Source organism: Carlito syrichta, unplaced genomic scaffold, assembly GCF_000164805.1.
Source record: "Carlito syrichta isolate Samal-C Ts95f unplaced genomic scaffold, Tarsius_syrichta-2.0.1 Scaffold79415, whole genome shotgun sequence".
Lineage (NCBI taxonomy): Eukaryota > Metazoa > Chordata > Mammalia > Primates > Tarsiidae > Carlito > Carlito syrichta.
In genome coordinates this window covers 183,543-197,934 of record NW_007023511.1, presented here as the reverse complement: position 1 = coordinate 197,934, position 14,392 = coordinate 183,543, and the positions used below count along the sequence as shown (strand labels likewise).

Here is a 14,392-nt window from a genome sequence, read left to right as displayed (position 1 = left end):
GGAGCGCGATGCGCCTGGTTCAGCACATGTGCACCCTGGCCGAGCCCCCCGCCCCGCGCGCCGACGGCTGCCTGGGGGCCGCAGGCCGCCGCCTCGTCAAGATCGCCGTGGTGGGCGCCAGCGGCGTGGGCAAGACCGGTGAGTCCCCGCGCGGGCGAGGGCGGCTCAACTCCGGGCGGGACGCGGGGAGATGGGGCCGTCCTCCCCCCACCCAGTGACCCGCTGCCTCCGGAGGGACCCGGCTCGTTGCCCTCACCCCCGCTCCAACAGAGGGAAGCCGGGGTGCAGCGTGGCCAGGCGACTTTCCGGGCACCCCTGGAACCACTGATATCGGGCCTGTGGGGTTTGCGACTCCCTCCTGGAGGTCTCAGGGTTGGGAAGACTAGTTGGCTGGAAGGTTAAGTGTGGCCCAGTGGGTGGGAGGGTGGGCCAAGGGACCCTCCCCACTGGGCAGGGCCATAATTTATGATGCCCCCGTTCCCTCATCTGGAAGAAGGCTCAGTGAGCCACAGGCAGGAATTTCACTCGGTGGCCGTCCATGCTGGGGGTGGGGGCGGGTGGAGGCCTACCCTGTCCAGGGCCAAGCTCTTCCCCTTCTTGTCTCTGCCCTGCAGCCCTGGTGGTCCGCTTCCTCACCAAGCGATTCATCGGCGACTATGAGAGAAACGTAGGTGAGGAGATGCACTGGAGGACACTGTCCTGTGCGAAGCCCTGCTATCCCTGTGTCCCAGGCAGACTGCTGCGGTGACAGCCTGAGCGAAGGGCTTGCCGTGTCCAGCTCTGCCCTCCACCCCCCTCCCTGGCTGCCATCTGGCCTCATTCCATTCCAAGCCCATTCATCATGTTATCAAGTGCCTGGAAGTCTTCCCCGTGGCATGTTCTAGCTGTGGGGACCCCGTGGGAGGCACTCTTTGTACTCCAGGGCCTCGCCCTTCAATGCTCCTGCAAAAGTCATAAAAAAGATGGCCCACTCCTCCCCGCCCCTCCCTCTCGGCTGGCTGCCTTTCAGAGGTGACCTTTCAAAGCAGAGGCCAGAGGACAGCAGTTGTAAACCTAAAGTTCTCTTTTCTTAACAAAGAAAAATAGCTAGATGGGAGAATTTGAGAAGTTATGAAGAAGTTCCGAATAAGTGAGAAGACGGGTATTTCAATCCCCCTGATAAAGAATAGGCACTGGGACGACTTAGGGCCTTTCTATCCACCTCTGTTCTAAATTGCTTAAATCTGGAGACTCCAGGCAGAGCCTGCAGGGGATTATGGGAAGTGAGCAATATGTAGAGTTGAATGTCTTCATGTCACATTTTTATGTGATAATGTTGGCTGTGTGTTTAATAACAATATTTGTTCACTAAGCCATTAACTGACGGACAAAGAATAATAAAGTGCTAGAATAAAACAAACCTCACATCAAGCGAATGCTCTAAAAATGAAAACTCCATTTAAGTGTAGATAAATAAGTTTTCAAAAACTTGCAAACATCCTGGTTTTAATACATCTATTAACATGGGTTTAAAATTGTAGTTGTTTTTTTTTAAAAATCTGTTAGCCCATTGAACAGAATTAAATTATAGCTTCCTGTTGTACACTGGTGCAGGCTACATTTTTTCCCCTAACTTAAAGAAACATATCTTACAATGTTTTAAGTCATACGAGAGAGAAGAACACCATCTTTTTCTGTGTCCTCATAGGTAATCTCTATACCAGACAAGTACAGATAGAAGGTGAAACGCTGGCTATTCAGGTTCAAGACACTCCAGGTGTTGAGGTGAGAAGCTCTGGGGCCCTGGGTGAAGGAGGATGGTTCACTTGTCCTCACAGTCCTTCTTGCTGAAGGGGAGAAATATGGGGGGTCCTGTCTAGACTGTGACCTATTTTCTGACATCTCAGTGTATCTAACTGTTGGCAAGCTCAGCCTGGATAATTGGGAGAGTTGGCTAAGGGTCAGGAGGAGCCGGCCCGGCAGAGAAGACCAAGTCAAGCACACTGGGAACTGGCGGTTTCCTTGCTGTGGTTAAAAAGCTCAGTTTATACACATGTGTCTTCAGCATTAAAAATCAGCCATGGAGATACGGACTCCAGATGCTTGGAGTTGCCTGTAGTGCCTGGAAAGTTACTCTACAGACAAAAGAGCCGTGCTAGTGGTTTTTCCCCCCAAACTGGGCAGCTATCCAGGTCTAAATGCTTCCAGCCCTATCTTTACTTCCCAGACTCACTGTCTAGCCAGCTAATTTCCCATTTTGTGCAGCTCCAAAGTCTGCGTGGAGTTCTCTGCAGGTCAGTTTTCTACTTGAGCGTGGCGGCTAACATGCAGCTGGGCTAATATGCTGTCAAGAGGACTGAATGAGGGGATAGGACTCTTCTGGCATCACTATGCAGGGCTCTTCTGCGTTGGGGACTCCCCCACTGGGCAGCCCTCAAACCCCCCCACCCCCTACTGCCCTGGTTTTCAGATCCACGAGAATGGCCTGAGCTGCAGCGAGCAGTTGGACCGCTCTATCTGCTGGGCAGACGCCGTGGTAATCGTGTTCTCCGTCACCGACGCCAAGAGCTACGAGCTCACCAGCCGACTGCACCAGCACGTGCGGCAGCTGCGCCCGGGCACCCAGCTGCCCGTGGCTGTTGTGGCCAACAAGGCCGACCTGCTGCACGCTAAGCAGGTTGACCCCCAACTGGGGCTGCAGCTGGCTGGCGTACTGGGCTGCCCGTTCTACGCGGTGTCCGTCAGTGAGAATTGCCACGACGTCTACACTGCCTTCCACGCGCTGTGCAAGGAGGTGCGGCTCAGACAGCCGCCTGGCACGCCTGAGAAGCGGCGGGCCTCCCTCATCCCCAGGCCCAAGTCGCCCAACATGCAGGACCTCAAGCGGAGGTTCAAGCAGGCGCTGTCTGCCAAAGTGAGGACCGTCACCTCTGTCTGAGGTGGGCGCCCTGGGATGGGCCTTCCTGCGTGCCTGACGAGCACTGCTGGTGGGGATTGGGCCAGAAAGGCCTGTGGGACTACTGCAGAGAGGGCATGGCTCTGAGCAGGGGACCGAGGTGATGTGGCTGGATGGAGCCACCAGCCACTCGCAGATGGGAATGCACGTCTTCTCCTTGGACGGGGCAGACACACTCTGCCTTGAGAGTGGGGCTAGCTGTGGCCTCCTGGAAACCCTGATAGGACTGACAAGTGATGGGATACACGAGTGCAGGATGAGTGGCTGTGAATGGGAGGGCAGGGGGTCCTGGGCTTGCCTGCCCCCTTTTTTCTTTTCTTTTCTGTTTCCCCCAAGAGGAAGAATTGCTTTTATCAGCACAATTTGGCCCCAGGCACGATTCCTACAGAATGCCTTTCTAACCAGCAGGAAACCAGACTTCTTTAAGAACAAGAAGGAAAAGGTTCCTGCCCCCAAAAGGGTCAAGTACATGGGCCAAAACATTCCACACACAGAAGTCGGGGAACTCACGGTGTGCAGGGTGTTCCTGACAGGGGTGGGTGTGCTCAGCTGGGTGTGTGGTCAGTGCTGGGAACTCAGACTCCTCAGCCTCAGACTTTGATTGGGAGACTGTAGAGTTCTTTGTTTTTTGGGGTTTTTTTTTTGACAACTGTTGCATCAGGTACAGAAAAACAAAAATGTGTCAGCTGGTTTTGGTGTGACTCGTGTATGGCAGTGACACAGGCAGCCTCTGGGCCGGGCCGAGCCTCTGGCCGAGACACCAGCACTGCCCCACAGCAAGTGGCTGGCATGGGACTGCCCCCAGTCCCCTACACAGATGCACTTTAAGCCACTCAAGCTTTGGCCTCCACTGTAATTAATTTATTTTATGTACAATAAACTCATTTTAAGAGAGCAGGCACCTGTCTTGGTCTGTATTGAAGTATTAACCTCCTGCCCTTGAGACAATGCGTGACCTGTGTTCTCTGATTACGGGCATGTGAGTTGACCCCCGCATTCTAGGTTGTCTCTGACTCTCAACAGTCCAGCGAGGCTCCATTTTGCAGGTGAGAAAGCAGGCGCAAGGGTTGAATGGCCTGGCTGGGGCCATGGCCTGAGCATATGTGCTGTGACTTGTTGCCTTGCGTCCAGGAGGACCAGTCATGTTTCCTTCATGGTCTCTGGGAGCCTTGGAAGGATGTTGATGACACACATCCCACTGCAAAGCCTCAAGCCCATCATGGCTGCTTTATATAAACTTTGTTTGGCAAACCTCTTTGCTGGGAAGGCTGCTTCTAGAAGACTCTTCTCATGGAAGTACTGATCTGGGGCCGTGCAGGAGTCAGGCCCATGGGGCCTTTCTGCATACATAGGAGCTCACACCACCAGACCTCGCTGCTTCCTCTGGACCTGGGAAGCCCCGTCTTCACGGTCAAAGTGTCACCCTGTGCATTCCTGTGAGTGGTGCGTTCACACACCAACTTAGCTTAGGATGGCCCTGTGAGGGCTGGGGTGCTGACATGCCTGACCGGAAGTGGTTCATGCAGTGGACCTGCTTCCCCACTTCTGACTGCACTCGGTGTTCTTGTTCCTTTACAGCAGGTCATAGGCGCCACAGGGCTGCATGTGAGTTGGGCCATGGGTGGGTTCCTGTGGGGTGGGCACATGTCTTGACCCCCAGGCTCCTGGTGATGCCAGCCCCTCAGGCATGCAGCTGGGCCTCTGGAAGGGGTGAGGTGGGTGGGCAGGCGAGAGGTCCCTGGGCTCAACTGCCCGTTCAAGGGTGACATGGGTGTCTCTGTGGGGCCACTCTCATTTCCATGCTGCCTCTTGCGTGGACGACATCCCCAATGAGAGGCTGGTGCCCATGTGCTGACCAAGGTTCCCCACAGGCTGGGATTCCAGGTGTGAGTCTCATGGGCGCGTGCTGCGGGCCCAGAGCCTAATTGCCACGTGGCTGCCTCCCTGTTCACCTGCCGAGCTATGCAGCTTCCCCCACCTGCCCCTGCCCTCACCATGGCCCTCACCTCCTCACTCCTTCCTCCCACCTCATCTCTGATGGACAGGCTGGAAGGGATCTCAGAGTTTCAGTCCATCCCTAGGGGGAAAGTGGGTAGTTCAAGGCCATGGGAGGGGGCAGGGAGAGATGGAGACGGAGACGGACAAAGAGAGATGGAGAGAGACACAGAGATGGAGAAAGAGAAACAGAAAAAGAGATGGAGAGAGAGAGAGAGAGACAGATGGAGAGAGACACAGAGATGGAGAAAGAGAAACAAAAAGATGGAGAGAGAGAAAGAGACAGAGACAGATGGAGAGATGAGAGAGAGAGACAGTGGGAGACAGAGAAAAAGACTTGCCTGTTTGTTCTAGAATGCCTGCGTTTCTCCTCTTCTAACTTTAGCTTTGTGATTATTGCTGTTGCTCGTTGTTATCATTAGAGAATCTCCTTCAATCCCTGGTTTTGTTCTGACATTTTTGACCTGCCACCTCCTGGCACAAGAAACAGCCCTTTTCCCTGGATAGTGGCACCCCCTGGTCCCCTGCAGGGGATGCAGGGATGTGTGTCTAGGCATGGGGGCGAGAGGGAGAGGGCTCAGTGGGCACTCGTAGCCTGTCCCTCGTGAGGATGGTAATGACATCACTCCATCTTAAAGGTGAAGAATGGGAGTTTAAAGGCCTGCTCAGGGCCGTGGGTGGGACGATGACTGCTTCTGTGTACTCTACACCTGCATGCGACCCTGTGGGAGGTGTCTGGAGTAACTGACGCTGCCGCACGTCTCCATGATTCCAAGTCTCCCACAGAAAAGGAAGGGGGAGACCTAACATGGGGAAGCACTGCCCCAGCTCTCTTGGTCGGGACTTCAGCCAGGTCCACCTGCACTACCACGTCCTGCTGATCCCTCTCTGCAGAGCCACGCGGGAGCCTGTCCTTCCCCAGCTGTGTCCCCATCCTGCTGTCTCCAGGGGCCCCTTGTTCTGGTGAAGAGTGGGATTTTGACATTCCTCTTGCACCGCAAGAGGGAGAGAACATGTGTCTTCTGGGCAAATGAACAAGCTCATGAGCCTCACACGTGAGTTGTGGTCACCTAGGGTCCCGCCTGTACCCCTGGGAAACGGGCCTGCCCAGCTCAGGCCCCTCAGGACTGGCTGAAAGGGAAGATGGAACTTGTCAGGTTGGACCCCCTGATGGTGATGGTTCCAGAAGGTTCCCGCTATCTCCACTGCTCAGTCTGAAAAGGGCAGGATTGGGGTCTGCAGACCCCCTTATCTGGTTTGTCTTTCTAAATCCCTTTTAGAACAGAGGCAGAGTCTCTCAGCTCCAACGGGAAGGCAGACTGTTTGATGCTGAGATGCAGTTTCTTGAAAAGGGTAAGATCAGTAAGTGGTCTTGGGGAGCTCGGTAGGCTTCCTTGCGATGGGGACCCCGTGGCGTGGAGGGTGGCTACACAGCCACCTGCAGTGCCCCAGCCCCTGGGATGGCTGCCGGCCACAGAGCCCCCTGCAGTGCTGGGCCTGTGGTGTCTGTGGACGCGGCCCCGGCAAGGTTCACCAAGGCAGACGTCAGCCGAGACCAAGTGTCGCACCTCTGTTGGCGGAGGGAGCCAATTTCTGGGGAGCCTGGCTGACATTTCCACATGCTTGTTTTGGCTCTGATCTGCTGGCGCTCAGGTGGGAACACTTGCACCCAGGCCCGAGAGAGGGGAACCAAGACCCTCCTCGGCTCAGCCCAGGAAGTCACCCCAGGTGGGATACACGCACCTAGGCTTAAGACAGGGGAACCAGGATCCCCTTGGCTCAGCCCAGGAGGTCACCTCTGGTGGCTGACACATGTATGATTTGTGAATGAGTCAGTGTCAGATTCAGCTACTTGGTGGCTGACTTCAATGGTGGAGAAAGTTCCCTCAGAGATGCATGTCCTCCCTCAGACGTGTGTTACTGAACAACAGTGACTCCTGTGTGCTTCATGGGCCGTGCTCTTAGCGCTTGACAGCTCTTAACCTTGATGCTCACCAAGCCCAGCAGGGTGGGTCCTATCAGGATCTAATTCTATGGTCAACTAAACTCAGGAGGAGGTGGGCTCAGAACCAATGATGGGCTCGGACAGGCTCCTGACCTCTGGCTGTCCTGCCCTGAAGTGTGTTGGGCCAGGGTGTCACTCCAAGGAATACAGCATCAGGGACAGGCTGCCTCGTTCACCACAATGGCTGGAATCTGGTACAGTGTCCGGCACAGGCAGGGACCCACTCAGTAGTTGAGAATCAATGAATGAATGAATGACTGAAAGAACGGACACAGGCTTGAGGCACATGACAGGTTACTTCTGATTCTTTTACTTTGGAAAGCAGGTCTCTCTGTAACCGTGAGAATTTCTTTTGGAGGCTGACCATTCCCTCCTTATCCAACTCCAGGACCCAAGAGCAGCAGAGCGAACAGGCACTGGCAGGCGCCTGTGCTTTAGCACCAGGAGGGAGCTGGTGTCCCCGGAGAACACATGGGCAGGGATGAGGACGCCTGGTCCGCGGCTCCCTGAGATGGCCTCGGGTCCTCCTAGCCTCACAGGTCTGCAGAAGGAACTGCATCTTTAGAGAATGGAGTTAGGACACAGGAGAGTGGAGGTATTTGCTTCCTCCACCTGGTTAATCCACACCAGAAACTGGTTTTCAGTTTGGTCTTTTCATTACAAATATCTCTAAGAAATGCCAGAAGTTTCTGCCAACTAGACATCTGCATGGGTCGTGTTCCAAGCAGTGTGTCTTCCTCAGAGTTCTTACGCGTTTCACTAGATGGTTTGGGTGTTTCTGTATGCTCAGAGGGAGAGTTTAAGCTTGTAGGAAAGAAAGCTTTATATTTCAATGGAAACTCAGACCCATGAAGTCTGCAAGGCAGTTGCTACAATCTGGATGCCCTGGGACCCAGTGTTGGGGGCTTCCATGGGCGGAAACCTTTTAGGCACAGATAGTCCTAGTCAACCTGTGTTCCCCGTCCCTGGCCCTGGCAGCCCCCTGTGAGCTAGCCAGGACAGCACAACCTTGGTGAGGGGAACCACGACTGGCAACATGCAGGTCACCAGCGCTGCCCTGGCCACCCCCCCGCCCCGGCTTCTCAGGACTGTTTGGAGCGAGAGAGACAGGAGGCCTCAGACCCGACCTGCCATGTCCCCTCCCCAGTGGCACAGTCATGACACCACATTCCCCAGCTCATTGCTCTAGATACAGACAACGTCCTGAGCAACCTCACACCAGAGACTCGTCACCAGCACTTGCCAAGGACTTTTATTTGGAATGAAGGAGCTCACGGGAGGAATTGTTGGTGGAAATGGCCACCAATCTGGCCAGCTGAAGACAGCTGGATCCCTTTGGAAAGACAGAAAACACATTTTTTTAGGCATCACAGCATCCAAGTTGAGCACCTTGTTGTGGGTTCTCAAGACCCCACCATGTAGCCGTTGCTGGCTTGGAGGCCCCTGGCTTGGAGGCTGTCTCGAAGGTGACACCAGCAGTTGTGGCGTTCTGGCCAGCAGGCTTCCCTTCCTAGCAGATTCTCAGATGCCGAGGTCTGGGTGCAGCCGGTCGGTGGCAAACAGCAGCTCAGGGACATCGAGGGGCCTCAGGAGCCGTGTGGACAGCACAGTGACCTGATGGGGAACAGACACAGAGTGGGCTGTCAGGAACGCCAGGTCAGGTTACTGGGGGGAGAAACAGACACAACCTATTTCTCGGGAGGACACGGAGGAGACTGAAGAAAAGGTGGAGGCCTAACTGAGTGTCCTGGGTGCCAACATCATGTGAGGATACTCGTGGGACGACCCGGCTGTGCCACTGACACTTTAGCAGCAGGTGCTAAACGTGGCTGAGGCCGGCATGCGGTGCCTTCGAGGCCGAGTCCTGCTGCTGCCTTGCTGCCGGATGGGACAGGGTCACATTTGCCCTGCTATGCAGCATTGACCTCCATGGAGACCGCTCTGCCGTGTAGTGATCTGACCTCCATGGAGGCCCCTCCACTGTGCAGCAACCTGTCCTCCATGGAGGCCTCTCCGACGGCAGGGGCACGGAAGGCACACCAAGAGGTGGTGCCCCAACTACCGGAGCGCGTTGTCAGGTTCTGGGAGCTCAAGAACCAGGTATGGGTGGGTGGCCCCTCCGATGGACTGTGGGGCATCTTTGTTCACGGCTCTCTCTACGCGGGCTGTCCTGTGCAGATCTTCCCTTGGGTGACTTGGTCTGTCGGGTCAGGGCCTGTGGAGCCTGCGGCCCGTTGGCGTCTGCAAAGTCCTTCTCCAGAAGGGGTCACACAGGGTGGTGGTCAGTCCATCCCATCCTCCTCGGGACACGATTTGCCACAGCGACTGGTATGACAGTACCAGTTCCCATGATGCGCCAGGCCTGCACATCCCCTCGCTGACACCATCTGACCCTCATGTTGTCTTAGGAACAGGGACATTCATGATTCCTCTTTTGCAGATGGAGGGAATGCAGTGCAGAGAGGCCCGGGTGCGGCCCTGGTACGTCCAGCAGGTGGAGGCTGCTCTCAGGCAGGCCTGTCCCGCCCACTCGCCCGCCCACCTGGACCTGGCACGGCCATCTTCCTCCATGGTCCACGAGGACCTGGGCAGTTTCCAGAAAAGGGGCACAGGGAGGGAGTGACGTGCGTGGAGGCAGGGGGGCTGGCCACGGCCCGCCGCTCTCTCTTCTCCTGGACTGCCATTCCCTCATCTTCTGGGAGGGGCCCTTCCAGCCACTTTCTCGCAGTTACAGGCTTCTGCCACCCCGGTCAGTGGCCAGAGTTGCATGGCCACGGAGTCCATGCCGGCATTGGGAGCCTGGCACATCCCCCACCTGGGGCCGGACTATTTGTGGTGTTGGGGGAGCCAAGACTTCTCCCACAGGCCACCGTCCCACATGGGTGCATCCCTCACAGTCACAGGCAGCCCGAGAGGAGGAAGCAGCCTGCTCGAGAGGGTGGTGGTGGGGGCACTGGTGGGCGACCATGGCCCTGGCTTCCCCGCTTTGCACCACCCTCGTCACTCGAGGTCTTTCTGGAGGACCTTGAATGCCTTTCTGTCTCCCTAACAGCAGACCCCTGAGTGCCATTCACGTTAAGTCTTCCTGTGAGCAGTTGGTGTCATCTCGAGGGACCTTCCCTGGCTTTCCTGTGGTACCCTCCCATGCCCTCTACCCCTGCCATGAGCAGAGCTTCTGTGGCCACCGTGGGTCACTCCTTGGGAGACTATGTTTCCCAAAAGCAGGGATATATCTGGTGTGGGCCTGGCTCTTCCTCAGCATGAAGGCGGCGCTGGGCATTGGGCAGATGTTCGAGACATGCTCATCATGTAATCAGCTGGCCCAGCCCAATGGGGCAACAGACTCACCGTACTTGTGTCCAGAAGACCCCCACAGAGCTAGAACAGGAGAGAGGCGGAGTGACAGTAACTTGCACAAGACAATGTAGTGTTAGTCCACAGCCCTGGTGCCCACCACGGGGTCAGTGTGGTCTGTGTGTCTTCCAGGAAAATGACTGCAGGAGAGCTGGTATCTCAGTTTCACCGAGTCAGTGGCCCGGCCGCTGCATGTCTGTCCAACTCAAGGGGAAGCTCGGCCATGGTGCGTATCATTCCAGTGCACAGGCAGGCCATCCCTCCTCTCACAAGCATGAGGTGATGCATGGGGACGAGTGACTCTCCTCTGTTCCCAGTGGCCTGCGGATCCTCCCAGGGCCTGGCAACTCTTTGGGGAGTTTTTGGGAAGAGGCTGACCTCCCAAGGTCCTCTGAGATGCCCCCTCTGCCGATGTCTGAGTATAGGCCGATGACCGTGAGGCCGCTGTGTACTCGGGGCCTCTGTTGCTAACAGAGGTCACAGGGCTTTGACAACGTTGGCATTTTCTCCTTTTAGACGGGGATTAACATGTCTGTCAGTGGTTACAATGCATCACTGTTCCGAAGAGCCAAGGGTTGGTCCACCGTGCTGGAGCAGTGAGCAGGGTGCTTTCAGATTTAGAAACATCGTGCTCAGAAAGGCAACTGCTCGTTAAACAGAACTTAACACTGCTGACAGAGGGGTGTTGAATGAGGCTGATTTACCAATGTATCAAGCACTTCACTAGCTGTGATTGTAACAGGCGATAGTAATAGCAGAATTGATCATAGCCAACACCAGTCGCTCCCTGCTGTGTGGACACGTGCAGTGGGGGTTGGAGCGGGATACAAAGGCCACGGCATGGCCAGGCAGCCAGTCCTCCCAGCACTGCCTCGGGCGAGCTTCCTGCAGACCATGAAGGGGGCTGCTTGCCATACACAGAGGTCATAAAGCTGTTACCACATGCCAGGAAGATGGTGCCCGTGGGCAAGTCTCACCTGGGGATGGGCAGGGAGGGGTGTCCAAGGCGCCCTGTGACCTGCCATGACCAGGCTGAGGCACATAACACCAGACTGCTGGGCGTCCCAGGAGGGCTGAGTCTCAGTTGCCCAGGGCCACACCAGCAGGATGGGGCCCCACGCGGCTCCCCCTTCCCCATTTTTCCCTCCTGATTCCTCACTCTGCTTCTTGGTATTGGCTCCGGGGAGGTAGCCGCTGTCTCATCCTCGGCTCAGGGCTGTCCTGGGAGCCACCCAGGAAAGGGCTTTATGTCTCGCAGGGTCAGTAGACTCCACTTCCCCCGTCAGAGCGCGTCGGGGCCAGGCTCTCCCTGGCTCCTGCTGGAAACCTCGAGCCCTCCTGCAGGATGGCATAGTGACTCTGGGGACAGCTGGTGAGCACGGGGCCGCCCTGACACTTCCAGCCAGTCACGGGGCTCACAAGCCTCAACTGACCCGAGACTCCCAGACCCCGCCCACATTCTGATGAGAAATGGAGGACTTTCCCCAGCATCACCCTAGTCCAGAGTGGGGGCAGAACTGAAATTCGGGCTGTGACACCCAAAGGCCTGTGCCTTAACCATGGACTAGTCCAGAGCGGGGTCAGAACTGGAATTCGGGCTGTGAGACCCAAAGGCCTGTGCCTTAACCATGGACTATGTGTGTCTTCACCATGGGCCATGTGTATCTTGACCACGGGCCACAGCGCAGTTGTCCCGTCTGGGTCCTGGGATGGTCCCTGGCAGGAGTACGGGGGAGGGGGAAACACGCCCACACTAGTCATGGTGTTGATTTCGTCCTTCCCAGATTCCTGCCCTGGCCTCTGCTGGCCTCAGTCGGGAGCTGGTCCTGGGAGTCACCACTGCACAAGCCAGGGCCGGGAGACGGTGAGGACTCTTGAGTAATTAGACACTGACTGGACCCAGAGCACACACGGCTTTAAGGAGGTGGGGAGTTACCTGGGAGGCCGGTGACTAGGGCAGGGCCTAGAAGGGGAGCCCCTCCTACCTGGCCTGGTCTGTAGATGTAGTAGGTAACAGCAGAGGCTCTGCTTGGGGATCGTGTGCTCAGTGGGAGAATGTAGCCCATGTGGCGGTTTGTCATGTGGCTGGTCCTCACCATGGAAGCATGGCATCCCAGGGTGGGGGCTGCTAGCAGGAGGGAGAGAGAAACTGGGGGTGGGGTGGGGGATGGCAGGGGGGCCAGGAGCTGGAGACGGGGGCCTCATTTGTGACTGAGGACTCAATACCTGGGTTCCTGGCTTCAGGGCCGCCACCAGGTCCTTGACCATTCTGGCTTCAGAGACGGTGACCCCGCCCACCACGAAGAGGATCAGTACCGGGTGGTCGCTGGGGTGCGGCCGGCTCACCTGCAAGTGGAACACCAGCAGTGTCAGGCGGGACAGGCGCACGGCCACCCTCACAGGCTCCCAGGACCAGCCACCACCCGATGACACATGTGGGGTTACAGCTTCTCTGCTGTGGGATGTGCTGGTGGCCAATACCCCAGTGCCAGGACCATGCCCGGTGTTGCCTGGCCTCGCCCCTTCAAGTAGGGTCATCACAGGGAGAAGGGTGAAAGGAGGAAGTGGCCAGGCTGGGCTCCCTTCCCTCAGGGCAGCACGCGAACCTCCAGGGCTTGTGGCCATGCAAAGGGCTTGTTATTTCCTCTCAGCCTCTCTTTCCTGGAGGCACGAAGCCCACCCGCAGTGCCCTGAGTCCCCAGCCTCCTGTGCACCCTAGGTCCAGGATAATGAGAGAGAGGTCAAGCTCTTGGGGTGGGCGCGAGGGGTGCATGAGAGGCCAGGGCCTGCTGCAGGGCACACAGGCCATGTAGATGCGGGCCTGAGCCTCCACAGGCTAGCAGAGCCAGGGACCTGCCCTGTGTGGACCTGCCCTGGCACCGTGGAGGAACCTCCTCTTCCCTGCCACCTCACCATGTGGTGGAGTACTGTCTTAGACCCAGAGGGATGACGCATGTCCCCGTGCAGATGTGAGGGGCCACAGTCCACTTGGTGGTGGGAGTTGAGGAGACAGGGTGGGCGCTGGGGATGGTGTGCTCTCTTGCAGCTGGGAGCTCACACAGGGTGATGAGGGCCAGGCTGGAGAAATGGTGGATGGAGTTCTGGGGACGGTGGCCACTCAGGAGCCCAACATGGCCCGAGGCAGGGAGGACTAGGTGGAGAGACCCCCGCCCACTCACACCTGCACACAAGCCACCCTGGGCCACAGGAGTCAGGAGATGCAGCAGGTGGGATCAGGCCAGCAGGAAGCCAGTCAGTCGCCCAGCCCCCCTCTCCTGAATGTCTCCCTTCTCAGCATCTGGCTCAAAATGACTGGGGAGGGTGATCCAGGAAGTTCTCCAAGTTATGTAGGTTGTCTTGGCTGCTAAAGAGGAATCTCACAGTGGAAAGGCGGGAGGGAGGGATGAAGGGAAGAGGAGGGAGGGAGGGGCAGGTCTGCTGGCCCTCCAGCAGGGGGTGAGTCCTGGAGAAAGCACCCCAGTTTTTCATCTTTGGAAAGCCTCTCCACCCAGCATCCCGCTGTGTCATCTCATGACTCTTGCTGACCACTTTCCTCCAGTCCATGCGCCCACACATCCCTTCTCTGTCCCACCATCCATAGGGTTGCTCCTGTGAGCGCCCAGAGCCATCAGGGTATAGGAGTCAAGGGCATGTCTCTGTCTTGGTCTAAGCTGGCTTCCCTGTGGCATCTGTCACAGCTGACCACACCCCTTTTAGCTCCCACACTGCACCCCTGGGGTGGCCCTGCCACATGCTCATCGTGAAGCCCGGAGGCCACTCCCTCAGCTTGGAATCCTGACTCCCAGGCTTGGCATATGAGCTCCTACCATGTGCGCTGGTTTGTGTCTCTGTTTTCAGCTCCTCCCTGGTTGCTGTGTGTCACGTCACACACGGCACTTGGTCTTGCTTTTGAACATGTGTTAAACATACAACACTAATGGGACACATTCACGTGCCCAGTGTACCTTTCGCTGAATAGTCACAAAGTGAACACACCTGTGTGACCACCACCCGGACCAAGATGCAGAAGGCGGCGCCTGGGACCCCCTTCCCTACCCCTCCCTCTGCTGCCCCCTCCCATCCATGCTCTGGGACCCCCTCCC

At 56.9% G+C, this 14,392-nt stretch overlaps 2 protein-coding genes across 2 annotated transcripts in view; one reads left to right on the top strand and one right to left on the bottom strand.

The window, feature by feature from the left end:
* The first annotated feature begins 8 nt into the window (after nt 1–8).
* On the top strand, nt 9–3,834 carry RASL11B (RAS like family 11 member B). Its single transcript, XM_008054483.1, has 4 exons — nt 9–138; nt 615–671; nt 1,688–1,764; nt 2,450–3,834. The coding sequence occupies exons 1-4, from the start codon at nt 9–11 to the stop codon at nt 2,915–2,917; spliced, it is 732 nt and encodes a 243-aa protein (XP_008052674.1). The 3' UTR covers nt 2,918–3,834.
* A 4,334-nt stretch (nt 3,835–8,168) lies between these two features.
* LOC103256730 (sec1 family domain-containing protein 2-like) overlaps nt 8,169–14,392 on the bottom strand; it is a 152,590-nt gene continuing 146,366 nt past the window's right edge. Inside the window, exons 8-9 of the mRNA XM_021710548.1 lie at nt 12,516–12,635; nt 8,169–8,549 (exon numbers count right to left, since the gene is read on the bottom strand). Coding sequence (XP_021566223.1) covers nt 8,457–8,549; nt 12,516–12,635 — 213 coding nt within the window. The 3' untranslated portion in view covers nt 8,169–8,456. The remainder of the gene's footprint in view (nt 8,550–12,515; nt 12,636–14,392) is intronic.

Excerpts from the sequence above, each read along its gene's own strand:
- RASL11B (XM_008054483.1), top strand. The coding sequence starts at position 9 with ATGCGCCTGGTTCAGCACATGTGCACCCTGGCCGAGCCCCCCGCCCCG. Across the intron at positions 672-1,687 it reads CGACTATGAGAGAAACGTAG|GTAATCTCTATACCAGACAA; the intron begins GTGAGGAGATGC and ends GTGTCCTCATAG. Across the intron at positions 1,765-2,449 it reads AAGACACTCCAGGTGTTGAG|ATCCACGAGAATGGCCTGAG; the intron begins GTGAGAAGCTCT and ends CCTGGTTTTCAG.